Source organism: Paroedura picta, chromosome 4 (genome assembly GCF_049243985.1).
Source record: "Paroedura picta isolate Pp20150507F chromosome 4, Ppicta_v3.0, whole genome shotgun sequence".
NCBI lineage: Eukaryota > Metazoa > Chordata > Lepidosauria > Squamata > Gekkonidae > Paroedura > Paroedura picta.
The window spans coordinates 35259576-35280965 of NC_135372.1; the positions used below are offsets into that span (position 1 = coordinate 35259576).

General features: G+C 49.2%; 2 protein-coding genes and 1 long non-coding RNA gene across 6 annotated transcripts in view; 1 reads left to right on the plus strand and 2 right to left on the minus strand.

Annotated features, from left to right (window-relative positions):
* Nucleotides 1-2489, minus strand: part of LMNB2 (lamin B2) — a 33601-nt gene extending 31112 nt beyond the window's left edge. Inside the window, exon 1 of one of the 2 annotated variants that reach the window (XM_077332339.1) lies at nucleotides 2297-2489. In XM_077332339.1, the coding sequence (XP_077188454.1) occupies nucleotides 2297-2350 (54 nt within the window). In that variant the 5' untranslated portion in view covers nucleotides 2351-2489. Of the gene's footprint in view, nucleotides 1-860; nucleotides 1187-2296 lie in introns of those variants that run through there. The other variant, XM_077332338.1, reaches the window with a different exon arrangement.
* Nucleotides 1220-2640, plus strand: LOC143835147 (uncharacterized). Its single transcript, XR_013230022.1, has 2 exons — nucleotides 1220-1541; nucleotides 2284-2640. It is a non-coding gene; the product is annotated as an uncharacterized LOC143835147 (long non-coding RNA).
* An 8782-nt stretch (nucleotides 2641-11422) lies between these two features.
* Nucleotides 11423-21390, minus strand: part of LINGO3 (leucine rich repeat and Ig domain containing 3) — a 59208-nt gene continuing 49240 nt past the window's right edge. For 2 of the 3 annotated variants that reach the window (XM_077332342.1, XM_077332343.1), the window contains exon 2: nucleotides 11424-20097. In XM_077332342.1, the coding sequence (XP_077188457.1) occupies nucleotides 18246-20063 (1818 nt within the window). In that variant the 5' untranslated portion in view covers nucleotides 20064-20097 and the 3' untranslated portion in view covers nucleotides 11424-18245. Of the gene's footprint in view, nucleotides 20098-21390 lie in introns of all 3 variants that reach the window. The other variant, XM_077332344.1, reaches the window with a different exon arrangement.

The window sequence follows — 21390 nt, forward strand, 5'->3', positions numbered from 1 at the left end:
AGTTTTCACGTGCAGGCACACTCCTGAAGATACCCGAAGAACTGTGCATGCCGCATGACAGCTTAGACCCAGAATTAAACTTTGTAAGTCTTACTCCCAATTTTGTTCTGGGAATGAACAGTCAGGCACGCACATTTTAGTTAGCAGTCACAAGTTTCCGCGCTTTCCCCACCCCACCTCTCAACTTCAGAGTCACAAAAGCCACAGGTAACCACCTTTTCTGGCTCTTACAATCCAGACCCATTAAAGCAGACGTCTCTCACGGGCTTAAGAGCTGGACTGCCGGTTTCTCTAATTCCCCTCCAGGTTTTTGCGCAACATCCCCCCCCCCCCCCCCAACACACACAGACGAGCAGCCTATGCTGGACCAGACCAAGAATATCCATCCATAGCAGGACAGGAAGTCAGCAAAACACCCCGAGTAGACCCAGCTGAAAAGACCCCTCCCGCAAGGTAAGCTCCTGGCAAATCCTGCCCCATGCAAGCCTCCATGTATAGAGGCAGTGATCCCGCCGATCGGGACGGAGCAAGCAGCCAGTTCCCAACGGGAGCCATTATGAAATTCCACTCCCCCCTCCCCAGGAGCCTCCTCCTGAGCCTTCGGGGAGGGCGGTATATAAATCTAAATAAATAAATAAATAAATAAATAAATAAATAAATGCGCAGAGACAGTCTACCAGCTAACAGACTCGGCGCAAATCACAGCCGAATGTAAGCCGAGCATAAACGGATCGCCTGGAGACTCAGGGAAGCGGCTCTATCCGGGATCCTTCCTGCTCGCACTCTTGAGGACTAGCGCCTTGACGGCTCAGAGCGCCCCCCCCCCATCTGCCCTCCGAGGGAGGCGCGCCCCCACCCACCTCGCGCGTGACCACCTCCTCCTTCTCGGAGACGCGCAGGAGCAAGCGGTCGTTCTCGAACTCGAGGGCGCGCACGCGCTCGATGTAGTGGGCCAGGCGGTCGTTGAGATGCCTCAGCTCCTCTTTCTCCTGCAGCCGCGAGATGCGCGTCGGGGACAGCGGCGTCGAAGGCAGCGAGCCGGGCGGCACGCCGGAGCTGCGAGGAGTGCCCGACATGATGATGGCGGCGGTAGTAGTAGCAGCGGCAGCAGCGATGAAGGGCCGCTCATTCAATCCGCCCGGCACTCGGGCAAGTGGGCGGGCGGGAAAGAAGGAGGCACAAAATGGCGGCGGCCGTTGGGCGCAAGCGGCACCGACGCCTCGCGCGCGGCGCCGTGGGAAATGGAGTCCGTCCCGCCTCTCTCCCGCGCCGGCCAATCGGGGAAGGCAGAGCGCAAAAGCCGGCTACGCGCACCCTCGCTGAACCATCGGGAAATGTAGTTCTTTTGGAGCAGCCGCCATTTTGTGACCTTGTTAGAGGAGGATGGGAAGAAACGGCGCCTCGGGCTTTAAGACTGCAGTCAGCGCTGCGGGCCTATATGTGATGAAGCCCTCCTGTATCTAGGGGGCAAGATTCCTACGGAGGACAATAAATAAACAATAAAAACGGAAAGTGGAACATCAATCCCAAGAATAAAAGATGTGAGAAACCTTTTGATAAGACCTACTAAAATGCGCTGTTAAAAAATGTGCAAACACGTTTTCCAGCATTCCTTATCCACTTGGATCCTGAGTGCGAATTCATGCTTTGAGACCTTTCAGTGCAATCCTATATGGAATTAATCCACAGATGGAGATCATGGTGAATCCCAGTGACAGGAGGGATCATCAAGAGAAGGCCAGGGCCACTACACCCCGTTGGTTGACCTTCAGATGAACTGGCTGGCCCTGTGTGAGACAGGATGCCAGACTAGATCCAGCAGGGCTCTTCTTATATTATTAAACCCACCAAAATGTGTGGGCTTAGAAGGCTGTATCTGTGCTAAAATGGCAAATACTTACAGCCTGTACAAAACGCTGGTGGAGAACACCTCTTTGTGCACACATTCCCTGAAAAGTAAGGAACTCGCTTTACTAAAAATAACCAAAGCTTTCTTTTTTAAAAAGGAGCTAAAATGGTGCAACAGGGAATCTCAGGAAACTGATCCCAAACAATTATGTCTTTGCTCTCCCTTTAATATTTCATTTTCCAGTTATATTCCACCCTTCCCTAGCAGCTCAGGGCAGATCACGACAAAATTCAGTACGATCCAGAATACAACATAATTTTAAACAGAATATAAAGACAAGAGCCCTCAGAGTAGGTAACACATCATTTGCACATACAAGTTTACATTCACAAGATGAAGACTTAACTTGCACATCTTTTCTGTCATGTACCTAGAAATACAACTCACCATCATGCCAGCGTTTTCTGGGGCGATGGTTGGAATATGCAAGATCTGCAGCATGCATGAATGAACAGAATATGAGGAATATCCTACAGGGGACGTCAGACGAGATGTGTATTTAGCATAGTTAGATGAGGAATTTCCTGATACTTCTCAGAGAGTCTCCTGCTATGTCCTCATTGGTTCATTTGGAGACTTCCTGCTCCTCCGAGCATACTTCTTCCCTGCTTGCCTCCAGAACCAACAGAACAGACTGATCAAAGAACACAGGTAGTTAAGACTACCATGACTGTGTCTCCTTTTTTTCCACAATGTTGTTTCTCTTCATAATAAAGCTATTATTTCAAGCATCCTGGTGCTGCAATTTCATTGCATATTTAGACTCTGCCAACAGCAACAAGCAGAGCTCAGCCCCTAGAGTAACAACCCAGCACACAATTTTTTTACAAAAAGCTACCCAGGGCGGTGGGGGGGGGGGGGTGAGATCTGTCAATGTGATTAGAAAGAAGAACCCAATTTTTGTTTAGGACAGTCCTAAAAAAGAGAGACCCAACCTCCCTTCTTGCAGCACAGGCTGCCTTGGTCACATTATGTGCCTTGACTGGATTGCACCTGTCCCGTCCCCCCCTCCCTTACTGCCTATTTCCCCTTTGAATACAACAGTCCGCTTTGGCATTCTCAGGCTGCAGAGGTTTGCTTTTGCCTCTGTACTGCCTCTGTGGGCACTCACATGGCACTGCTGGCCAATTTTGCTTGTCTCTTGGTTGCTTTTTGCATCTTTCCAACGTTTCCATTGCTTTGACTGGTCCTGCTCAGGAAAAAAATTGGCCAGAACCACAAGAGCCAAGAGAGATCCCTCCCTGGGCACTTGCAGTCATTTTGCTTGCACCTGCTGGAAAGAGGACAGCTGACAGAGAACTGAATGGGATCCATTGACTTGGGGATACAAGGGCTTTCTCCAGCCAAGAGGGTGCTTGTCAGTTTAGACCTCCAGGTCATCTTCTCCAGAATCAGCCCTAGGACGTGGTAGAAACGTTCCTGAGGTTTCTGTTGTTTTAATTATATGTTTCTAGTTTTAATTGTGTGTTTTTAGTTGGTGTAATGATTATTAACATGTGATTTTTAATGTTTATAATTTGTTTGCCACCTCAGTGGCCCTTCTGAGGACAAAAAGGGAGGGTATTTATTTTGTATAATCTAATCTAATCTTTAACCGCTCCTATGGAGTGGATTAAATAAAAGAGTAAGGCCTAATGGGGAGGAGTTAGGGCGGGACCTGTCCGGGATAAAAACTCTGACAGGCCCAATCAGGAGCCGCGCAGTGGCTCCTGATTGAGCCCCTCCGAGTGCCACTCGGGGGGCCAAGAGGCCAATTGGGAGGAGTGCTCAGTGCACCTCCCTATTAGCAACTTGGCCCGCCCTGGACTGGCCGGCCAAATGATTTGCCGTCTTCGACGTGGCTGCCCTGCTCCTTTCCTGGCAGCGAACCGTCGCCCTTACCTGCGGAGAGGCAGTCCACGGTCGGAGCATGGCTGCCGCATTGCCGACAAGGCCACCTACCAGCCTCCACCGCAAGGCCGCCCTGCCTGCCGACGCCTCCCCGCAGGCCTCCTCCCCAGGACGCCCTTCCCACTTGACTCACGGCTGCTGCTACCAGCCGCCAGGCCGCACCGCCCCAGCCCGCCAGACCTAATGCCGCCCCAGCCCGCCAGACCTAATGCTGCCCCACCCCACGGCCACACTCCCACCCACAAACCCCAACCCCCTGCCGCCCCCTTCACCGCTCGCTCGCCGCCACTTCCCCCTCCACAACCCCACAACCCATTCCCACACCTCACCGCCACCAGCCCCATCCACGTCTTTCCTCCGCCCAAACAGCCCTTGCGCCTCCCCTAACCCCACCACCATACCCCCACCCAGCCACCCACCCGTCCCGCTCTCCCCCCAGCCCCACCTGCGATCCGCCCGCCATCCTGTCCCCCTCTTCCGCCACCTCCCGCCGCCGCGACACCCGCCCCCGCACGCTCCTTTTCCTACGCCAGCACACCCCCTCGCCCTACTTAACCTTCCACTGCGCAACCCATTCGTGCCTCGGCCCGTCCGCTCACACACACACCCACAGAGACAGGCCGCTTGACCTGCCCCATGGTCATGGACAGCCCGCCCGACCCGCCCAGACGCCGCCACAAGCCCGGACTAAACCACGCATGTGCACAGGTCTGCGCATGCCTGGTTTATGTCCTCCACGCCCCCCCGGACACGCCGCCTACTCCTACACACATGCGCCCACTCTGTCGCATGCCTGCTCCCATCCCCCTCGCCCACTCACCCCCCACCTGCACCATGCACTGCCTCATTTCGCCCCCCGCACCCGCCAGCAGCCACCCTTCCCCGAACCCGCGAGCGGCAAGACTGGATGGTAGGCACCGCCACGGGGGGGGAGGGGACCGCCTGCCCTAACCTCAACCACGCACCAGCCCGCCCCACGACCAGCCGCCGCTGCGCTGGGGGGGCCGTACAAGCCCCAGAGCCCCCCGCAACACCAGGATGCCCCAGCTAGCGCCCGCTGTATTTGCCCTACAGCGGGCTTAATTTCTAGTATAATATAATATAATAATGTGAACATATTTTACCCATTCTACTTTCATTGAGTTTATCCTAGGTACTGTCTAAATCCATAGGTGTTTCATTTTGTATCAGAGCCACTGCTGACAACACTTTTTCTGCTTTCACAGAACTTTTGTACTTACATAGATATCCATCAATTCCTTTCTCAGTCCATCAATGTAAACAATTGCTGCTCTCCTAAAATGGACCGTTACTATGGTTTTCTTATGATCAGAATATCATTTTCTTCTCCAAGTGTTTTCCTTTAGTGGACCTTCAGGCTAAATCTACCAACAAACGCCAATTCTGCACCACCCTTCCCTTTTTCTCTGCCCAAGTTTTTAGTTAACATCCTGTTTTTAGAAAGGTTTGACTTCCGGGAGAAGGTAACTCCTGCTTTTCCAAGTTATTTGCCTGAACAACTAGGAAGTTCTCACATCTCACATTACCCCAAGTTAACAGAAGTCCTTCTACTCTCTGTGGATGATTCCATTTCCCACCAGGAATGATTCAACCTCAGGTATTCTGGAGAAAACGCTTAATGTAGCATTTTTATTGCTCCCATCATTTTTATGTATGTAATTTTGTCCAGTTTTAATCAATGTGGAATTGACCCTCCTTCCCGCTCCCATTCATCAAAGTCTAGCCCACTGGTAGGTCCCTAGGATTTCACAGGGGGACTAGTTCAGTGTATGTTTGCAGGGCTGCCTGCTTGCTTTTAAGGAGACTGTAATCTCTTCCCCAAGTTTTCCCCTGACCAACAGAATCAAGTACCTGTAACTCTTGAGATTAATTTAAAAGAATGTGCCTTTGAGTGGGTGCCAAAAGCTCAGACGCTTTCTTTTACAGCAGTGTAAGATGTAGTGATAGCTTTGAAAGGAGAGGGAGAGCAATGGGTTGTCATCAACCACGGAAGCAAAAATGGAGCCCCCAAGTCCAGGGGCAATCTATCTTCTAAAGCCAGTTTCTAAAGAGCAAGAGCTAGCGCCCTGCTTGTGATCTGCTTACTGGAATCTCTGGCTGACAGCACTTGGAAAGAGTCTGGCAATCTGCCCGACTCAGCAGAAAGACTTTGGCTAGGAAATTCTCCTCCCCCGGAAAAGATGGGGGGAGGGCTGAACTACAAAGCCCAGCATGCTCCGGGACCGCCCGCGGCTGGGTCTTCGCCCACGCAACTTTTCTCAGCGCGATTCAAACTTGGGGCGACTTTTGAATTTTGGCGCCTGCGGAAACGTCCACCGCTAGCTGGGATCCAGCTTGGCGTTCCGGCCCGCCCACGCCTAGCCCAGCGCGTCGATCTATCCCTCCCCCCCCCCGCCCCTTGGCACGAGAACCGGCGCGCGGAGACCTCGAAAGAAGCCAAGGCGAGGCACGAGATCCCGGGATCGGATCTGCAGGATCCGCCCCCACATGCCTTCCCCGAGTTTTGGAACGGGAAAAGGATCGCCATTGTCGGCTGCTGCTGGGAATCGAGGCGCGAGAGGCCGTCGTGGAACGCGCAGCTCTTGGCGTTCTGTCCCCAAATAATGCATCGGGGGCGCGGACACGGCGCAAAAGTGGCGTCTGCTCTGAGATGCATAGGCCGGCCTTAAGTTGCGTTGTTGGTAGTAGGATTGCCCGATCCAGGTTGGGAAATCCTTGGAGATTTGGGGGTGGAGCCGGGGGGGGGGGGGACAGGGACAGGGACAAAGCCACTGAGTCCATCTTCCAAAGCATCCAATTTCTCCAGGGAGCTGATCACGGTTATCTGAAGATGAGCTGGAATTCCTGGGGAAGCCTAGTCCACACCCCGCTGGTTTTGTATGTGCTGCCGGAGGGGGGGGGGGTGTCTCTTTTTACAAGAGGCAAAATTGCGGGAGAAAATCTTGAAAGGATCCAGTGTGGCCCCCTGAGTAGGAATTCTGAACACAGCTCTTGTTGTGTTTCCCTGGGCCAGGCTGCAGCCCCTGGCATCGTCCCCAAAATCCAAGTGAAATCAAGGATCCCATTCTTGCCCATTTGACACATTTGGTGCCTCTAGCAAGTGAGGAAAACAGCTGACGGGTCCAGCACCTGTTAGGGGTACAGGAGAGTTGCTTTCTCCCACCATCAGCCCAACAACTGCGAAGATGGGCAGGAACCTTCCCAGGACTTCACACGAAGCACATTGTCACTTGTCCATGCAGAATCTTTTTCAGCACCGTGCAAAAATCTCTTTTGTTTTCTGGGGAAAGGGCACCCTGAACCCGCAACTGGGACAGAAACCAGCTGCTACCCCCTCCCCGTCAGGACATCCTGTTTTCTGCCAAAAGAAATGTGGGGAGGTCCAAATGAGCTTTGCCTGGTTAACCATTCTGCTTGCTTTGCTTAACCAGTGCAAGCACCTGAAACCACCTGATACTGAATCAGACTCTTGGTTTATTAGTCTGCTCAGACTGGCAGCAGCTCTCCAGGGTCTTAGCTGCAAATCTCTCCCACCAACCCCTACTACTTGATCTTCTAAATGGAAATTCCAGGGATTGACTCTGGGACCATCTGCATCCAATGCAGATCCACAGCCTAGCCACCACCCCCCCCACACACACACACGACAACTTCATTAATTTATTTAGAGCTTTTAAAATCCTGCCCTTGCCCCCAAAGAACTTAGGATGGTATACACTGTTATCCTCCATTTTATCATAAGTCAAACTTCAGAGGTTAGGCTATCATAAGTCAAACTTCAGAGGTTAGGCTAAAAAGGGCCCAAGGTTGTCCAGTTGATTTTGTAGCAAGCAAGAATTTGAACTCCCTGGTTCTAGTTCAGCACTCAGAACCACTACGGCACAAGCATGCTTGTGGAAACCCTCTGAACAGTGCACCTCTCTCTCTACATGCTTCCACTGATCCAGAGATGCATAGCACACAATCCACTACCAAGCATTGTGCTGAAAACTCTTAGTTTCAGCTCCTCAGACAGGGCATCACACGCCTGAAGGTTTTATATCCTTGGGATTACCAACCCCATCCGAAGAAGCGATGGAATCGATTAACAAGGTAGGACCGGTGCCCAGAGGCAGCCTGCCAAAGGCCAGACCCAAAGAGCTGATGCAGTTAGCCCAGTTCCGCAGGGCCTGTAAGATGCAGCTCTTCCACCAAACTTTTGGTTGGGGTCAGTGATCCTATCTAATGGGCCTCTCTAACGTTAAAACGCCCCACTAAAACACCCTAATCTGGAAAGACTTATTGGCAGAAAGGATGTTAAAAATAACGATGCCTCTGCTGATCACAGATGCTGTTTTAACTTGATTTCAATATGCTATTAACTCTTTAATTATAAGAAAAATAGAGTCCAATAGCACCTTTAGGACCAACAAAGATTTATTCAAGGCGTGAGCTTTCGAGGGCATGCACTTCCTCAGATAAAATGAACAGCCATCATAACTGTTGAGATATAAGGCAAAAGCAAAGTGTAGCAAATTAGTAAACTCTAATAACATCCAAAGTAAGCCATATCTCGTCTCAGGACAAGATAGCTGCCAGCACAGCTTGTCAATTGAAGGGATGCTTCCACGCTTGGGTGGAGACGGATGGGGGCTAGCAACTAGTCTTTTAATTATGTCTTTTCTCAACTGTGAAAGTGTCTGCCATGAATTACTAACGTGGACAGTTTTATTTCTCCAATGTTCTTGTGAACTACAACTGAACGCAAAAGGACTGATTAGCTGTTTTAGCAAAGAGTTATCATATGGCTTAATTTGGATATTATGACACAGTTGACTAATTTGCCACAAATTTGCTTTTGCCTTATATCTCTATAGTTATGATGGTTGTTTATATAGTCTGAGGAAGAGTGCGTGCACTTGAAAGCTCACGCCTTGAATAAATCTTTGTTGGTCTTAAAGGTGCTACTGGACTCTGATTTTGTTGTGCTACTTCAGACCAACATGGCTACCCACTTGAATCTGTTTTTAATTATGTTATTGATCATATGTTGTACACTGCCCTGAGCCGTCCTGCCGGAAAGGCAGTATATAAATTTATGAAGAATGACACCGCTTACATTGCCCCACTCAGGCCAGTCCAACGTCTTGTTGTTGTTGTAGTTGTTGTTATTATTATTATAGGATTTTTATTCTGCCTGTCTCCCGTAATGGGCTCGAGGCAGTTTACAACATGGTTAAAAACATATTAAAAATAGACAGGCAGTTTTATTTAAATTAAAATTCTAAAATTTACTCACTAGTTAATAATAAACAACTAACTTATATCAGCTGCCATTTATCATTGCCTGCCCTTTGACTCTGGCAGGTTATGCCCATCAGTGGCACAGAGTGAATGAGAGGGGAACCTGAGAGGGGTGGAGGGGGGGCCTGTATTTATTAGATCACTTTGGCCTGGAGAAAGAGCGCCATCTTGCAGGCCCTGTGGAACTGTGATAGCTCCATCAGGGCCCTGGTCTCAGCTGGCATCTTATTCTACCGTGCTGGAGCCTGGGCTGAAAAGACCCTGGCTCTGGTTGAGGCTAGGCAGATACCTTTGGGGCCAGAAACTACCAACAGATTAACTCCAGATGAACAAAGTCCTCTCCAGGGAACAATGGGAGAGGCAGTTCCTCAGATATGCTGATCCCAGACCACATATGGCTCTAAACGTCAGTACCAACCCCTTGAACCTGATCCAGAACTCAACTGGCAGTCAATGCAGCTGCCAGAGTGCCTTTGAATGTGACCCCTTATAAGGGTCCTTCTGCACCAGCTGTAATTTCTGGGTCAGGATGTGTAGAGCAAGTTACGGTAATCAGGCCTGGAGATGGCCATCACATGGATCGCAATCAGCCACGTACAGTCAGAAGTTTGTTTCACTTCTGATGTAATACATACCACCATCTGTCATCTGCCGCCCTCTGCCATCTACGTGGGAGAAATGACTACAAAATTTGGCGTCAAAATGGCAACATTCAGAAATGAAGTGGTGAAAATATTTTGGTCTTGTGATGCTCCATTGCTGCCCTAAAAAATCACAGCACTCAAAAGGGAGGTTCCAGTGTGCTACATTAGAATCTATCGTGTAATTCGATTCTCAGACAATGTTGGTGTTAATCAGTGTAGCAAAACAAGGGAGACCATGTTGTTTATCATTTCCTCCTGTTGTGAATGGTTACAATGGATTATATTTGAATTTCCAACTGAATAACCATGACACACACCTGATGGTCCCCAAATCTTATGCTATGATATCAATTTGCTGGGCTTTTAAAGGTACAAGACTCTTATTTTTTAGCCTCTGAAGATGGAAAGGCATGTCTTGGGATCCTTTCAGAACAGGGCAGCTTGCTTAAGTATTTGACCCATTAGCTTCCTTCTAGGGCCCATTCTGCACACATAGGATAATGCACTTTTAATGTGCTTTGGCAGCTGGATTGTCCTGTGCAGAACAGGAAAATCTACTTCTAAAGTGCATTGAAAGTCCATTATCTATTGTGTGCAGACTAGGCCTAGGTTTGAAGGTTGATTACGGAAAAATAGAACATAACGTTTTCTCCTGTTGAATACAGAACCCATTTCCTCATCCTCCTTCCCAGTTATTGTGCACTAAAATTGTGCCTGTCTCATCTCAAGGCACAATTCTAGTTACATTTGCCAGCACCTAATGAATCCTGAAATCCTTTTGAGAATGAGATATGAGAAAGATTGGAGAGCGCTGGCTTAATAACAATAAAACAACCCCAAGCCCTGGCCTCACTTTAATAGCTGATTCATTCCAGCCCAGCTATTCCATATGTGAGAGTGAGTTGGAAAGGTCGCAGCGGTTTTCTACTCACCTGACATTCTTGGCAAAGCTCAAGTAAACCGGGAGTTCCCGTGCCCTCATTGACAGAGACACCCTTATGATCTTCATCCATGATGCGGTCCACCTGTGGACACTCCGCACCCCCACGTTTTAAAACTCTGGATTCAGGTCTGCCTGTCTCCCCCAAAACGACAGATGAATAAATACACCAGTGTTCACAATTAAGAAATAACGCTGACCAAATAACCCGGAAAGGGGGATGTACTCCCAAGTTTTAAAAGTGGGATATCTTTTTTAACAGGTTCCTCCCACCCAAAGCAGAATCTACCAGTGAAGCACAGAGTTTAGCTTCATAAAACATTTTCCTTTGACCATTGGCAGTCCATCAGGGGCCCATGCTTGGGAGAAAGGCCTTCTTTGGCTAAAATTTGCATCTCTCTTTGTTCTGGTCCTTTATGGTGGGCGGTCCCCACAGGAGGGCACCCTTGTCTTGCTGGGAAATCTTCCACGAGGATGGTGGCTGCCCAGGGAAGAGATTGGGATGCTATATAAGAAGCAGACAGCGGACTCCCTCTTGAGAAGCATATTTACGACATTCAGGTCCTGCAAAAATTCCATGCAATCGCTGCACAACAGTTTGTGCACTCAGGAAATGACTGCAGGAAGATCTTCTGTGGCCTTTTTACTTTTAAAACAATCGCTTTTATCTCAGTTTTTCTCTCTGCACCGATAGCTTCGTTTCTAGAACAGAACGATTAGGGATAGTGGTCTATACAGCTGAATACACCTTATTGCCTGTAGGATTCTATTGATGCAATTTTGCTACTGCTTTGTGTAAATATGTATGTTTTGCTTCCGCTCTTTCTGGTGGTTTCAGACTTATAAAATGCCATGCGGGAAAGGAGTCGTTCAGCTATTTTTTTACATGAGGCAGAAATTAGCTCTCATTGAAGAACGGTTCAGTGCCCGCCGTCACTTGCCAAGAATGTTACCTCTTTGTATGTACCCAAACAAAGATCATGTATTCAGTTGCACGCCTTTTGTTACCCTGCTAAAAAGAGAGACCAGTCGCCGTTTGTAGGAGTTGCTAGCTAAAGGGCGAATTTAGCATGACCCTAACTTTACCCTGTTTCTGTATCCATGCCCAATCTGTTTGCTTCACTCTGGTAGGTAGGAAAGGAACAAATACCACACAGGAGATAGTATTATAGATATATATCTCACTATATTGTTCATGCATTTGGTACATATAAAAATGTGCAGGAACTGTATAAACAAGGACCTCCCACGGAGACAAAGAGATTTTCCCCCAGATCCCAGCAGTTAAAATTTTCCCCTCATCCAAGTACTGTAACAAAAATCAACATGCAGAACACACTGCCCCCACCCAAGCCCCCGGCTGATAATAAACATTTTCGGGTTCATGTTTCCAGTTCTGGGTGCGAGGGATATGGTTGTTCCGTATTTGTGGTTTCTGTTACCTACAACTTTCCTCCCCTTTTCCAGCTATTGCCCTGCAAGACGGAATTAATAGCAGCAGTCCCCAAAAGTTCAACAAGATCCCTTCTTTGTGATCACTTCCTCGGGATCCAGAATAATAATGTGGATAAATGATTAATTGCTTCTAGAACACTTCCTTCATTTGAAGAGCACGTTATAATCATGGGAGCAGGGTTACCTTTCCAGAAGTACTGGAGAGTTTGTTCCGGTTTCCATTTTACAGATGGACTGTTTCACACAGTGACACAATGGATGGACCAAGATCTCCCACACATCACTATTGATCTAGGTTTCATCGCAGCCAAACTGACCTTTTCCTCTTCCCTCACAGAACCACCACTGTACATTCACCTGCCAGCACTGCCATGTTCCTCTCTTTAGCCTATTCAAGGGCGTTTCATGACTCAGCGGCAGCTCAGTGGAATGGCTGAAAAGAACGCACAAGACTTGCGCCTGGATGTTGCCCTCTTGTCTATCTCTAGTTAGTTCTGGCCACCCAACATCTGACACTGGGGCCATGTCAAGACATCGGTGGAGACCAAAATGTCAGATTTCCCCCAAAACAATACCGCAGCCTCGCAGCGCCTGAAAGACTGCCAGACTAGAAAGCCAGTTTGGTGTTGTGGTTAAGAGCAGTGGCCTCTGATATGGAGAACTGGGTTTGATTGCCCACTTCTCCGCATGCAGCCAGCTGAGTGACCTTGGGCCAGTCACAGTTCTCTCAGGGCTCTCTCAGCCTCACCTCCCTTACAGGGTGTCTGCTGTGGAGGGAAGAAGGGTAGGTGATTGTAAGCAGCTTTGAGACTCATGAGCCCTGCTGGTGGACCTTGGGCCAGTGCCAGTTCTCTCAGAGCTCTCTCAATCCCACCTACCTCATAGGGTGTCTGTTGTGGGGAGAGGAAGGGTAGGTGAATGTAAGCCACTGAGATTCCTTCATGTAGTAACAAGTGAAGTACAAAACAGCTATTTATCAAAGCATACAGTATAAAGTCCTCCGCGGGTACAAGAATTTCTGATCAGATGTGTTCCATGAGTCCTGAACTTGGAACTCAATTCCCAGACCCGTGAAGACGCAATTTGGACCAAGACTGCCAAAAGAGAGATTAAGCTCCCCCTCCCATGCTATTGTTTCAAACTGAAATGACTCTGCACAGTCCACTATTTGTCATTAGGGAAACTTGCACATACAGATGACTACATGTGTGTTATCCCCACTGGGAGAACAGCAGGAAAGGGAATTGACCTCTTCCTATACACTAAAGTGTACAGGATCCGAATTGGGCCTGGGAATTAAGCTTAGAACATGAAAGTGCCAAAGTAACTCTGACTGGAAAGTCCTTGTAGGTTTTACATGGCAGACACAAAGGCTTTTAAACATGTGAATCAGCCCTGATGAGATTTCTTTGTGAATCAGCTTTGAGTAGTGGTTAAGAGTGGCAACCTATGGAGAACTGTGTCTAATTCTCCAGTTCACCACATGCTGCCAGCTGGGTGAACTTGGGCTAGTCCCAGTTCTCTCAGAGCTCTCTCAGCCCTACCCACCTCACAGGGTGTCTGTTCTAGGGAAAGATTGTAAGTCGCTTTAAGATACGTGAGGTCTGCTGGGTGACCTTGGAGCAGTCACTGTTCTCTCTGAGCTCTCCCTGCCCCACCAACCTAACTGGGTGTCTGGGGTGGGAAGAGGAAGGGAAGGCGATTCAAGACTCCTTCAGGTAGTAAAAAGTGAGGTACAAAAAACCCGGTTCTTCTACTTATTATTCCAGCATAAGCTTCCAGGGACACTTTGGATGCAATCAATGAATTCTAGGACAGAATAATTTATTTCTACTGGAATAAAAAGCCATTCACTGCAAGACTTCAGTTTGTTTTCTGCTGTAACCGTCTGCAATTACCTTCCTTCAGGCTAGGTGCTCTAATCAGCCAAGCAAAATACAACCTTGTTAGTCTCAATGCTGACCCACTCCCCTAATCAGAATTGGGAGATGCTTGGGGAGGAGCTGAGCAGCATGGGGGCGGAAGGCTCATAAGGGGGTGGTTAGAAACTGTCCTTAGGGCAGGAAGACAAATAGAGGATAGGAAGCACTGGGTGAAGAGTAGGATTGCCAACTTCCAGCCAGAGCCTGGAGATCTGGAACGACTTATCTCCAGATGACAGCGATCCGTTCCCTTGGTGAAAACGGCTGCTTTAAAGGGAGGACTCTGTGGCATTATTCCCTGCTGATATCCCCCCTCTCCCCGAAAACTCACCCTTCCCAGGTTCCACCACCTCTGTTTCCAGGACTTTACCATCCTAGAGGAGGGAGAGTTGAGGAAATAAACTAGCTGGGGGGGAGGGTGTATCTTGGTGCCTCTTCAAGGCAAGTCCTGCCAGGCTTCCAGAAAACTAGGAGAGGGGTAGAAGTGAAGACGGGTCAGCCAGTTTGGTGTAGTGGTTAGGAGTGCGGATTTCTAATCTGGCAAGCCAGGTTCGATTCTGCTCTCCCCCACATGTGGCCAGCTGGGTGACCTTGGGCTCGCCACAGCACTGATAAAACTGTTCTGACTGGGCGGTGATATCAGGGCTCTCTCAGCCTCACCCACCCCACAGGGTGTCCGTTGTGGGGAGAGGAAAGGGAAGGCGACTGTAAGCCGCTTTGAGACTCCTTCGGGTAGAGAAAAGCGGCATATAAGAACCAACTCTTCTTCTTCAGTTATATCAGGGCTCTCTCAGCCTCACCCACCCCACAGGGTGTCGGTTGTGGGGAGGGGAAAGGCAACTATAAGCCGCTTTGAGCCTCCTTCGGGTAGAGAAAAGCAGCATATAAGAACCAACTATTCTTCTTCTGTGGGTAAAACATGTGGCTAATAGGGATGGAGTGGAGGGCCAAAGAGCTGGGATTCTCCTGACAATTCATGTCATCTGTCACGCGGTTCCTGTCATGTGGCTCTGCTGTGATGACCCCTCTGTGTGTCCATCTGTCCACCAACACACGCTGTCACGAGCCCTCCGCTGTGGGCCGTCTTTCCAGGGCAGAGCGCCGAGGAGGGCTGAGCGCAGCAGGTGCCTCTTGGATACATTTTATTACCATCGATCCAGCCGCTTTGCTGAGCTAAAAGCTGTTCGAACGCCCACACCTCCTTTCTTGAAGGTAAACATGAAAATCTAACCAGATCTACTATGCCGAATGCTCAGTTTTCTCCCACCCGCCCGTTGACCTCGTATCTTATTAGAATAACAATTTCCTGTTGTCGGGAAGATGCCTGTCTTGCGTGCCAGTTGGTGTTTTTGTTTGAAACGGAAACAGATGCCTGAAAATATGGCAACTGAAACCTCGGGTAGCATCAACACACATTATCCTCGGCGACAATCTTCCAGCAAATGCATGTTCCACCCACATGTCCACAGAGACCCATGGTGGCTGGCTCAGCAGGTAGCTGTGCTTATATTTCCTTATTACAGGGGAAACGGGTTTGGTGGGAGAGGGAGTGCAGATATTTTGCTATCATTCCATGCGCTGCACATTTCCAGGGACCACTCAGTGGTTCTGATACTCTGCTATTGTTTCATGAGCCGCACGTTCCCGAGCATCGCTTATTTGTGCCGATCTTCTGCTGCCGCTTCCTTTGCTGCACACTTTTATCAGTCAGTGGCACTGATTATGTTGCTATCATGTGCAGCACATTTCTAAATTTCACTTGGGGGCTCCCAGGCTCTCCATAACTGTAGCTGGCATTTTTGTAACTTTAGGATTGTGGAAAGGTGATGGCTAGGGAAGCAACATATGGGGAATACTTGTGCTGAGGACAAAGGTGGGGAAACTAGGCATTACATACCCTAGGAGATTTTGCACAAGTCACACGCTTTCCTCGTTTCACAGGATGGTGAAGACGATGGGTACTGGGACCCTGTGGCAGTTTATTTGTACTTCTTACAAATGACAGCTCTGCTTAAGCAACCAATTGCTGAAGCCCTCATGCAGACATGTTTTTGTAAAATTTGTAGCCAGACTTGCCAATCTGAAGAAACAAACCATTGTCATATTCAGCACTAAAAGAACTGTGGGATTTGGAAGTCTCTCAGGGGAGCCAGCCTTGACTCTGGACCTTTAGGTTGACCCTGAGCACAAGGGAGGAGGAGTCTTGATCAAGCGTGGCTCCCTTCCCTTCTCCGTAGAGCTTGCTGCAACACCAAGACAAAGGACATGGTCCACTTACAAGGGTAGTGAAATTATACCTCTCCAGCACGTGGTCTGCATGGGGCTTTTTACCTGGTCCCCGTTTGAATGAATCCTTCCTGTCTACACTGAATTCAGTTTCCATTTTGATTTTGGGCACTTTAAATTTTCCCTCTGCAACATGCATGATTGATCCAGAGTGACCCTACCTTTCCCCCGCAATATCCAGAAGTGGATATAACCTTTGATACTTGAAAACCCAGCAACAGGATGTGTGCAGATTTTTCCTTTTTGTGAATTAACTTGCTTCCTCCTGCCTCCAACGCTGTAGCAGAACAGTCTTCCCTGATTGGCCAGGGCGTCAGTTCAAAGACTTCCTGGTTAGTTCAAGGCTTGCAAGGCTTGTCTTAAAGTGACTGCGCTCCAGAAGCCCTAACTTCTCTCAGCAGTGTTTTGCCTATTGGATTTATTCCCCCTCCTCTGCTGTCTCCAATCCTCATTCAAGAAAAGAGGCTCCTGCTGTTCCCCTCCCTGCTCTGAGCTTCCCCAATCAAGTGCAGAACACTTTCTGTTTCAATTGAGGGAAGGGGGGATAGAGGAAGACTCGAGTTCAAATCAATCTGAATTTAGCAGGAACCACAATGGAATAAACAAATTAAGTGCAGAATCAGCCCAGATGTTCATGGACTATCATTCCTACAAGCCCCTGCCAATTGGCCATTTTGGCAGGGGATCGTGGGAATTGTAATCCATGAGCTTCTGGAGAGCCACAGTTTAGACAACCCTGGTCTACTAGGAAAGCCTTACCACGCTCTCAGTCAACTCCAAGGGGCTCCTGCAATCTCAGCGGATTGGGCCCCTTCAAAATTGTAAACCCCTCAGCTTATTAAAAAGCTCTGCTTTAAAAATAAATCCACACCTATAATTTCTGTTCCTTTCCCTTAGCAAGAATACACAGCGTGTGCAGCTGCATTGCATGTACACCTACAATGGAGGGAAGGAGTAAGCGCTCTTCCAGTGCCGTCATTCCTATTTGGGTCACCGGTAGCTAGAAGGGTTCACTTCTGAACCCTCCCTTTCAGGATTGTGTGTTCAACTCCACACGTCTGAGTGGAATAAGCAGGTTATTGCTTTGGGCAGATCGGACAAATGTTTGCTCGAACCCCTTATTAAAAAGACGAGAGAGGACTCAAAGGCACTACGTCTCTCCAGCAAGCTTTCACATCACCGGGTCGCATTCCAAGGGACAAGCAGGGATGGAGCAGTCAGGTAACCCTGCTATGCTGGAATCCTCGGCTATATGGGAAGACGTCCACCGGGAGGGTTTATAAAACCGTTTTAAAAGGAACCCACGAACTAGATCAAGATTTCCCAAACAGTCACTAAAAAAAAAGAAAAAAGACAACAACATGAGGTTCTTGAAAGCCCAACCGCAATGGATGCTCTCATTATTCGAGAAATGCATAGTTGATAACCAAAAAGAAGAAGAAAAGCTACAGTGTGAGGACTTCAGAATCACATGTAGTGTGTGCGCATGCCTCGTTTGTACTAGAGGAATTCAGGGCAATGGAAGCACAATTGTTGTGTAGTTCAGACAGCACAAGAGAAGTCATTGGGGAGAAACCGCCAGAAAGACAGCCAAGGCTATTCCTGGGGGGAGCACTTCTGCTACACTAATTTCTCCGGCAAGATCAGGGAGGTGAGCCTGCAAGTTCATGGCTCACCTCTGAGCCCTTGAAGCTGGACTGCATCGATGGAGGAACAGCATCCCCTGTGGTCATTCATGCCTACAGCGTTACCAACTTAGACCCTCGCAGAAAAGATTCCCTAGTAGCCCCAGGTGGCTACTAAAATCCCCCCGCCCCAACCGCAAAAAAAAACCCCAACCTAGCAGCAGATGGCACATTTAGAGACTATCCCACTCCCGCCCATTCCCCGGATCTTTAAATCATCTTCATATTGAACTTCCTGGCGCCCCCCTGGCCTGCCGTTGTGGCCGGGCCATCCACCTTGCGGAAAGAGTATTCCACAGAGAAGTTGTTCTTGTGCTGTCCCCGCCCCCGGCTCCAGACAAAGAGGAGGAGGAAACAAAAGAGGACCACGCCCAGGAAGGTGATGCAGCCCATGGCGGTGGACACCAGGATGGTTTTGAGGTCCAACGTAAACTTTAAGAAAACATGCGTGTCGTTGTGGAAAGTGTCGTTGAACTCGCTGAGGTACAAAGTCCTGTTTGCATAGAGGGAGCCGTCAACGGGGCGCCCCTTGACCGACAACGTGGCAAAGTACGTATCGTTGCCTCCCGCGTTACTCGCAATGCAAATGTAGGTGCCACTGTCTTGGACCTGGGCGTAGCGGATTTCTAGCGTCCCGCTAGGCAGGACAGTGGCTCGGCCAGCACTCTTGGTGGTGATCATTCTGTGCTGAGGGGACACCCAGATAATCGATGGGGTGGGCTCCCCATCCGCCCGACAGAGAAAGGACACCGGTTGCCCCTCGTAAGCCGTAATATGCTGGAGCTTCCGGTCTCTTATTTGGGGCTTTTGGCAGGTGAAGTACTCGAAGAGGACAGAGTCTGGGAAATCTTGCAGGGCATTGCCCTGTATCTCAGGCGGTGAGGAACACATGGGCGGTTGCCCATCGAAGTTCAGGGTCTTGCGGCGCTGAAGGATCCAAAGGAGACGGCAGTCACACACTAGAGGGTTCCGGTCCACTCTGAGCGTTTCCAGTGTGTTCACAGAGTGGAAGGTGCTTTCTTCCAAAGTGGACAAGAAATTGTTGGAGAGATTGACGAGGCGAAGCTGCCTCAAGCCAAGCAGCGCCTGAGGTTCAACCGAGGCCAAAAGGGCTCCTACCATGTGGAGCTCTCTAAGCCGTATGAGATCCTTGAAGGCCCCCCTGGGCACAGAACTGATGGGGTTGTAGGATAAATTAAGGTACATGAGATGCACCAGGTTCCTCAAGGCACCTGTGGGCACCACCGTTATATTGGTGTACGTTATAGAAAGGACCGTGAGGTTTAGTCCTTGGAAGCCGCTTGGGGAAATGTCCTCAAGTAGCGGCCAGTTCTCAATCTCCAGCTGCCAAAGGTTATAAAGCTTCTTAAAGTTTTGATCATCCACTGAGGCGATGCCGAGGTGTCGCAGGCGAAGGACCTCAAGGTTTTGGAGGCGTGAGAGAGATTCGGCTGAGATGCCAGTCAGGTTACATCTCTCGATGGTCAACTGCTGAAGGCTGACCAGGCCAGAGAAAGCCTTACGGGAAATATATACCAAGTCGTTGTCTCCCACCTCCAGGTTCTTCAGATTCCTCAGGTCCTGAAACATGTAGTCCAAGAGGATGACCAGTTTGTTCTCACTTAGGTCCAGAACAGTGAGATTGCCCAGTTTGTTGAAGACACCCATCGGGATCAGCTTGAGTTGGTTGCCCCGCAAACGCAGGGTCTGCAAGTTCAGGAGGTTACTGAAAGCTCCTGGTTCCACATTCGCGATGATGTTCTCACTGAAATCGAGCTCTTCCAGCAGAGGATACGGGGACAAGTCCCCCGAATTCAGGCAGCGTATGCGGTTTTTGTTGAGTTCCAAGATCCTCGTTTCAGTCGGTATCCCCTCGGGTATGGAGGTGAAGCGTTTGCGGTGGCAGATGACCGACTTGATCTGAGGGACACACTCACAACGAGCTGGACACGCGGCAACCGGGGCAGTGCTAAGGAGGACGCAATGGAGGACCAGGACCAGGAGACAACATGTCATTGTGTAGTGCATTGTCTCACGGTGGCACTACCATCTTCTCACACACCTGAAAGACAGTGAATGGGAGAGAGAGAGAGAGACTTAAAATTAGTTTATAACGTTTTTTTTCGCCATCGAGACACTTATGGTGACCCTGTAGGGTTTTCAAGGCTCTTGCCTGTCTTTGCACACCGATATTGCTCAGTGGTCGCTCGTCCAAATACTAACCAGGGCTGACCAAACTTAGCTTTCAAGATTGGGCTATCCAGGACAGGGCATCATAACATGAGTACCCTGCAAGTTCTCTCAGGTTTCAAAGCCAAAACATATAAGAGCTTCTTGCTAAGCCAGTGGTTCTCAACCTTGGGGTCGGGACCCCATTTGGGGTTGCCTGGCCCCTTTCCTGGGGTCACTAGGTTGCCTGCCACCGCAGTGGTGGGCAGCAGTGTGTGGAGGCATGTGGTGGTGGCAGAGCCCTCGATTGTTGTGCTGGGGGGGAACGGCGGAAGTGCCTTCACAGCGCTAGCTGGCAGCTCCTCCAGCTGGGTCCCCGCTGGACTTTCTCACCAAAGTTAAGGTCGCGGCAAAGAATAGGTTGAGAACCACTGTGCTAAGCACATCCAGAGAATCACAGGTTTGGCGAGTATTGCTGTAGATATCACCTGGATCTTCCCCCCCCCCCCTAGCCTCTCAATAGCTGACATTCCACTGGGAGTCCTGAAACTTTCCCCAATGAATGGAAAGTATCAACATAAATGACTACATGCTGCTTGTGCTCAGTTCAACATGAGTCCCAGGCAACACAATTTTTGCCAGGGGAATTGATCTCTGTCACCTTGAGATGAGCTATAATTCCAGAGGCTCCCCAGGTCCCACCTGGGGACTGGCATCCCTACTCCCTTACCCAAACGCCAACCTCCCCAAGCACCGTTCCCTAAATCTTCAGGAATTTCCCAAACTAGGGGGCAATCATAACTGAAGTGAAATGTCTAATCCAGGCTTTCTCAATCAGGGTCTCATGAAACCTTGGTGCATGGAAGGGTTTTCTGAATGGGTGGAATTTTATAATATATTGCTTAAATTTGTTAACCATTTATCAAGTGATATGATGTGTACAGTTATGCTCCCCAACCATATTCTGCACCATCATGCTAGTTCAGGGGTTTCTCGAAGCCTGAAGAAGGTTTCGGGGGTTTCTCAGTAGTAAAACCATTGAGAAATGATGGGCTTACCACTGGACCAGACAAACGCTATTTGACTCTAGATGAATATTATCGACAAATCCTTGAAGCTAAGAAAGCTGCTGGGGAGGTGGCAGCTGTACCTGTCAATTTTCTCCAAGCGTTATTTGTTGGCAAGG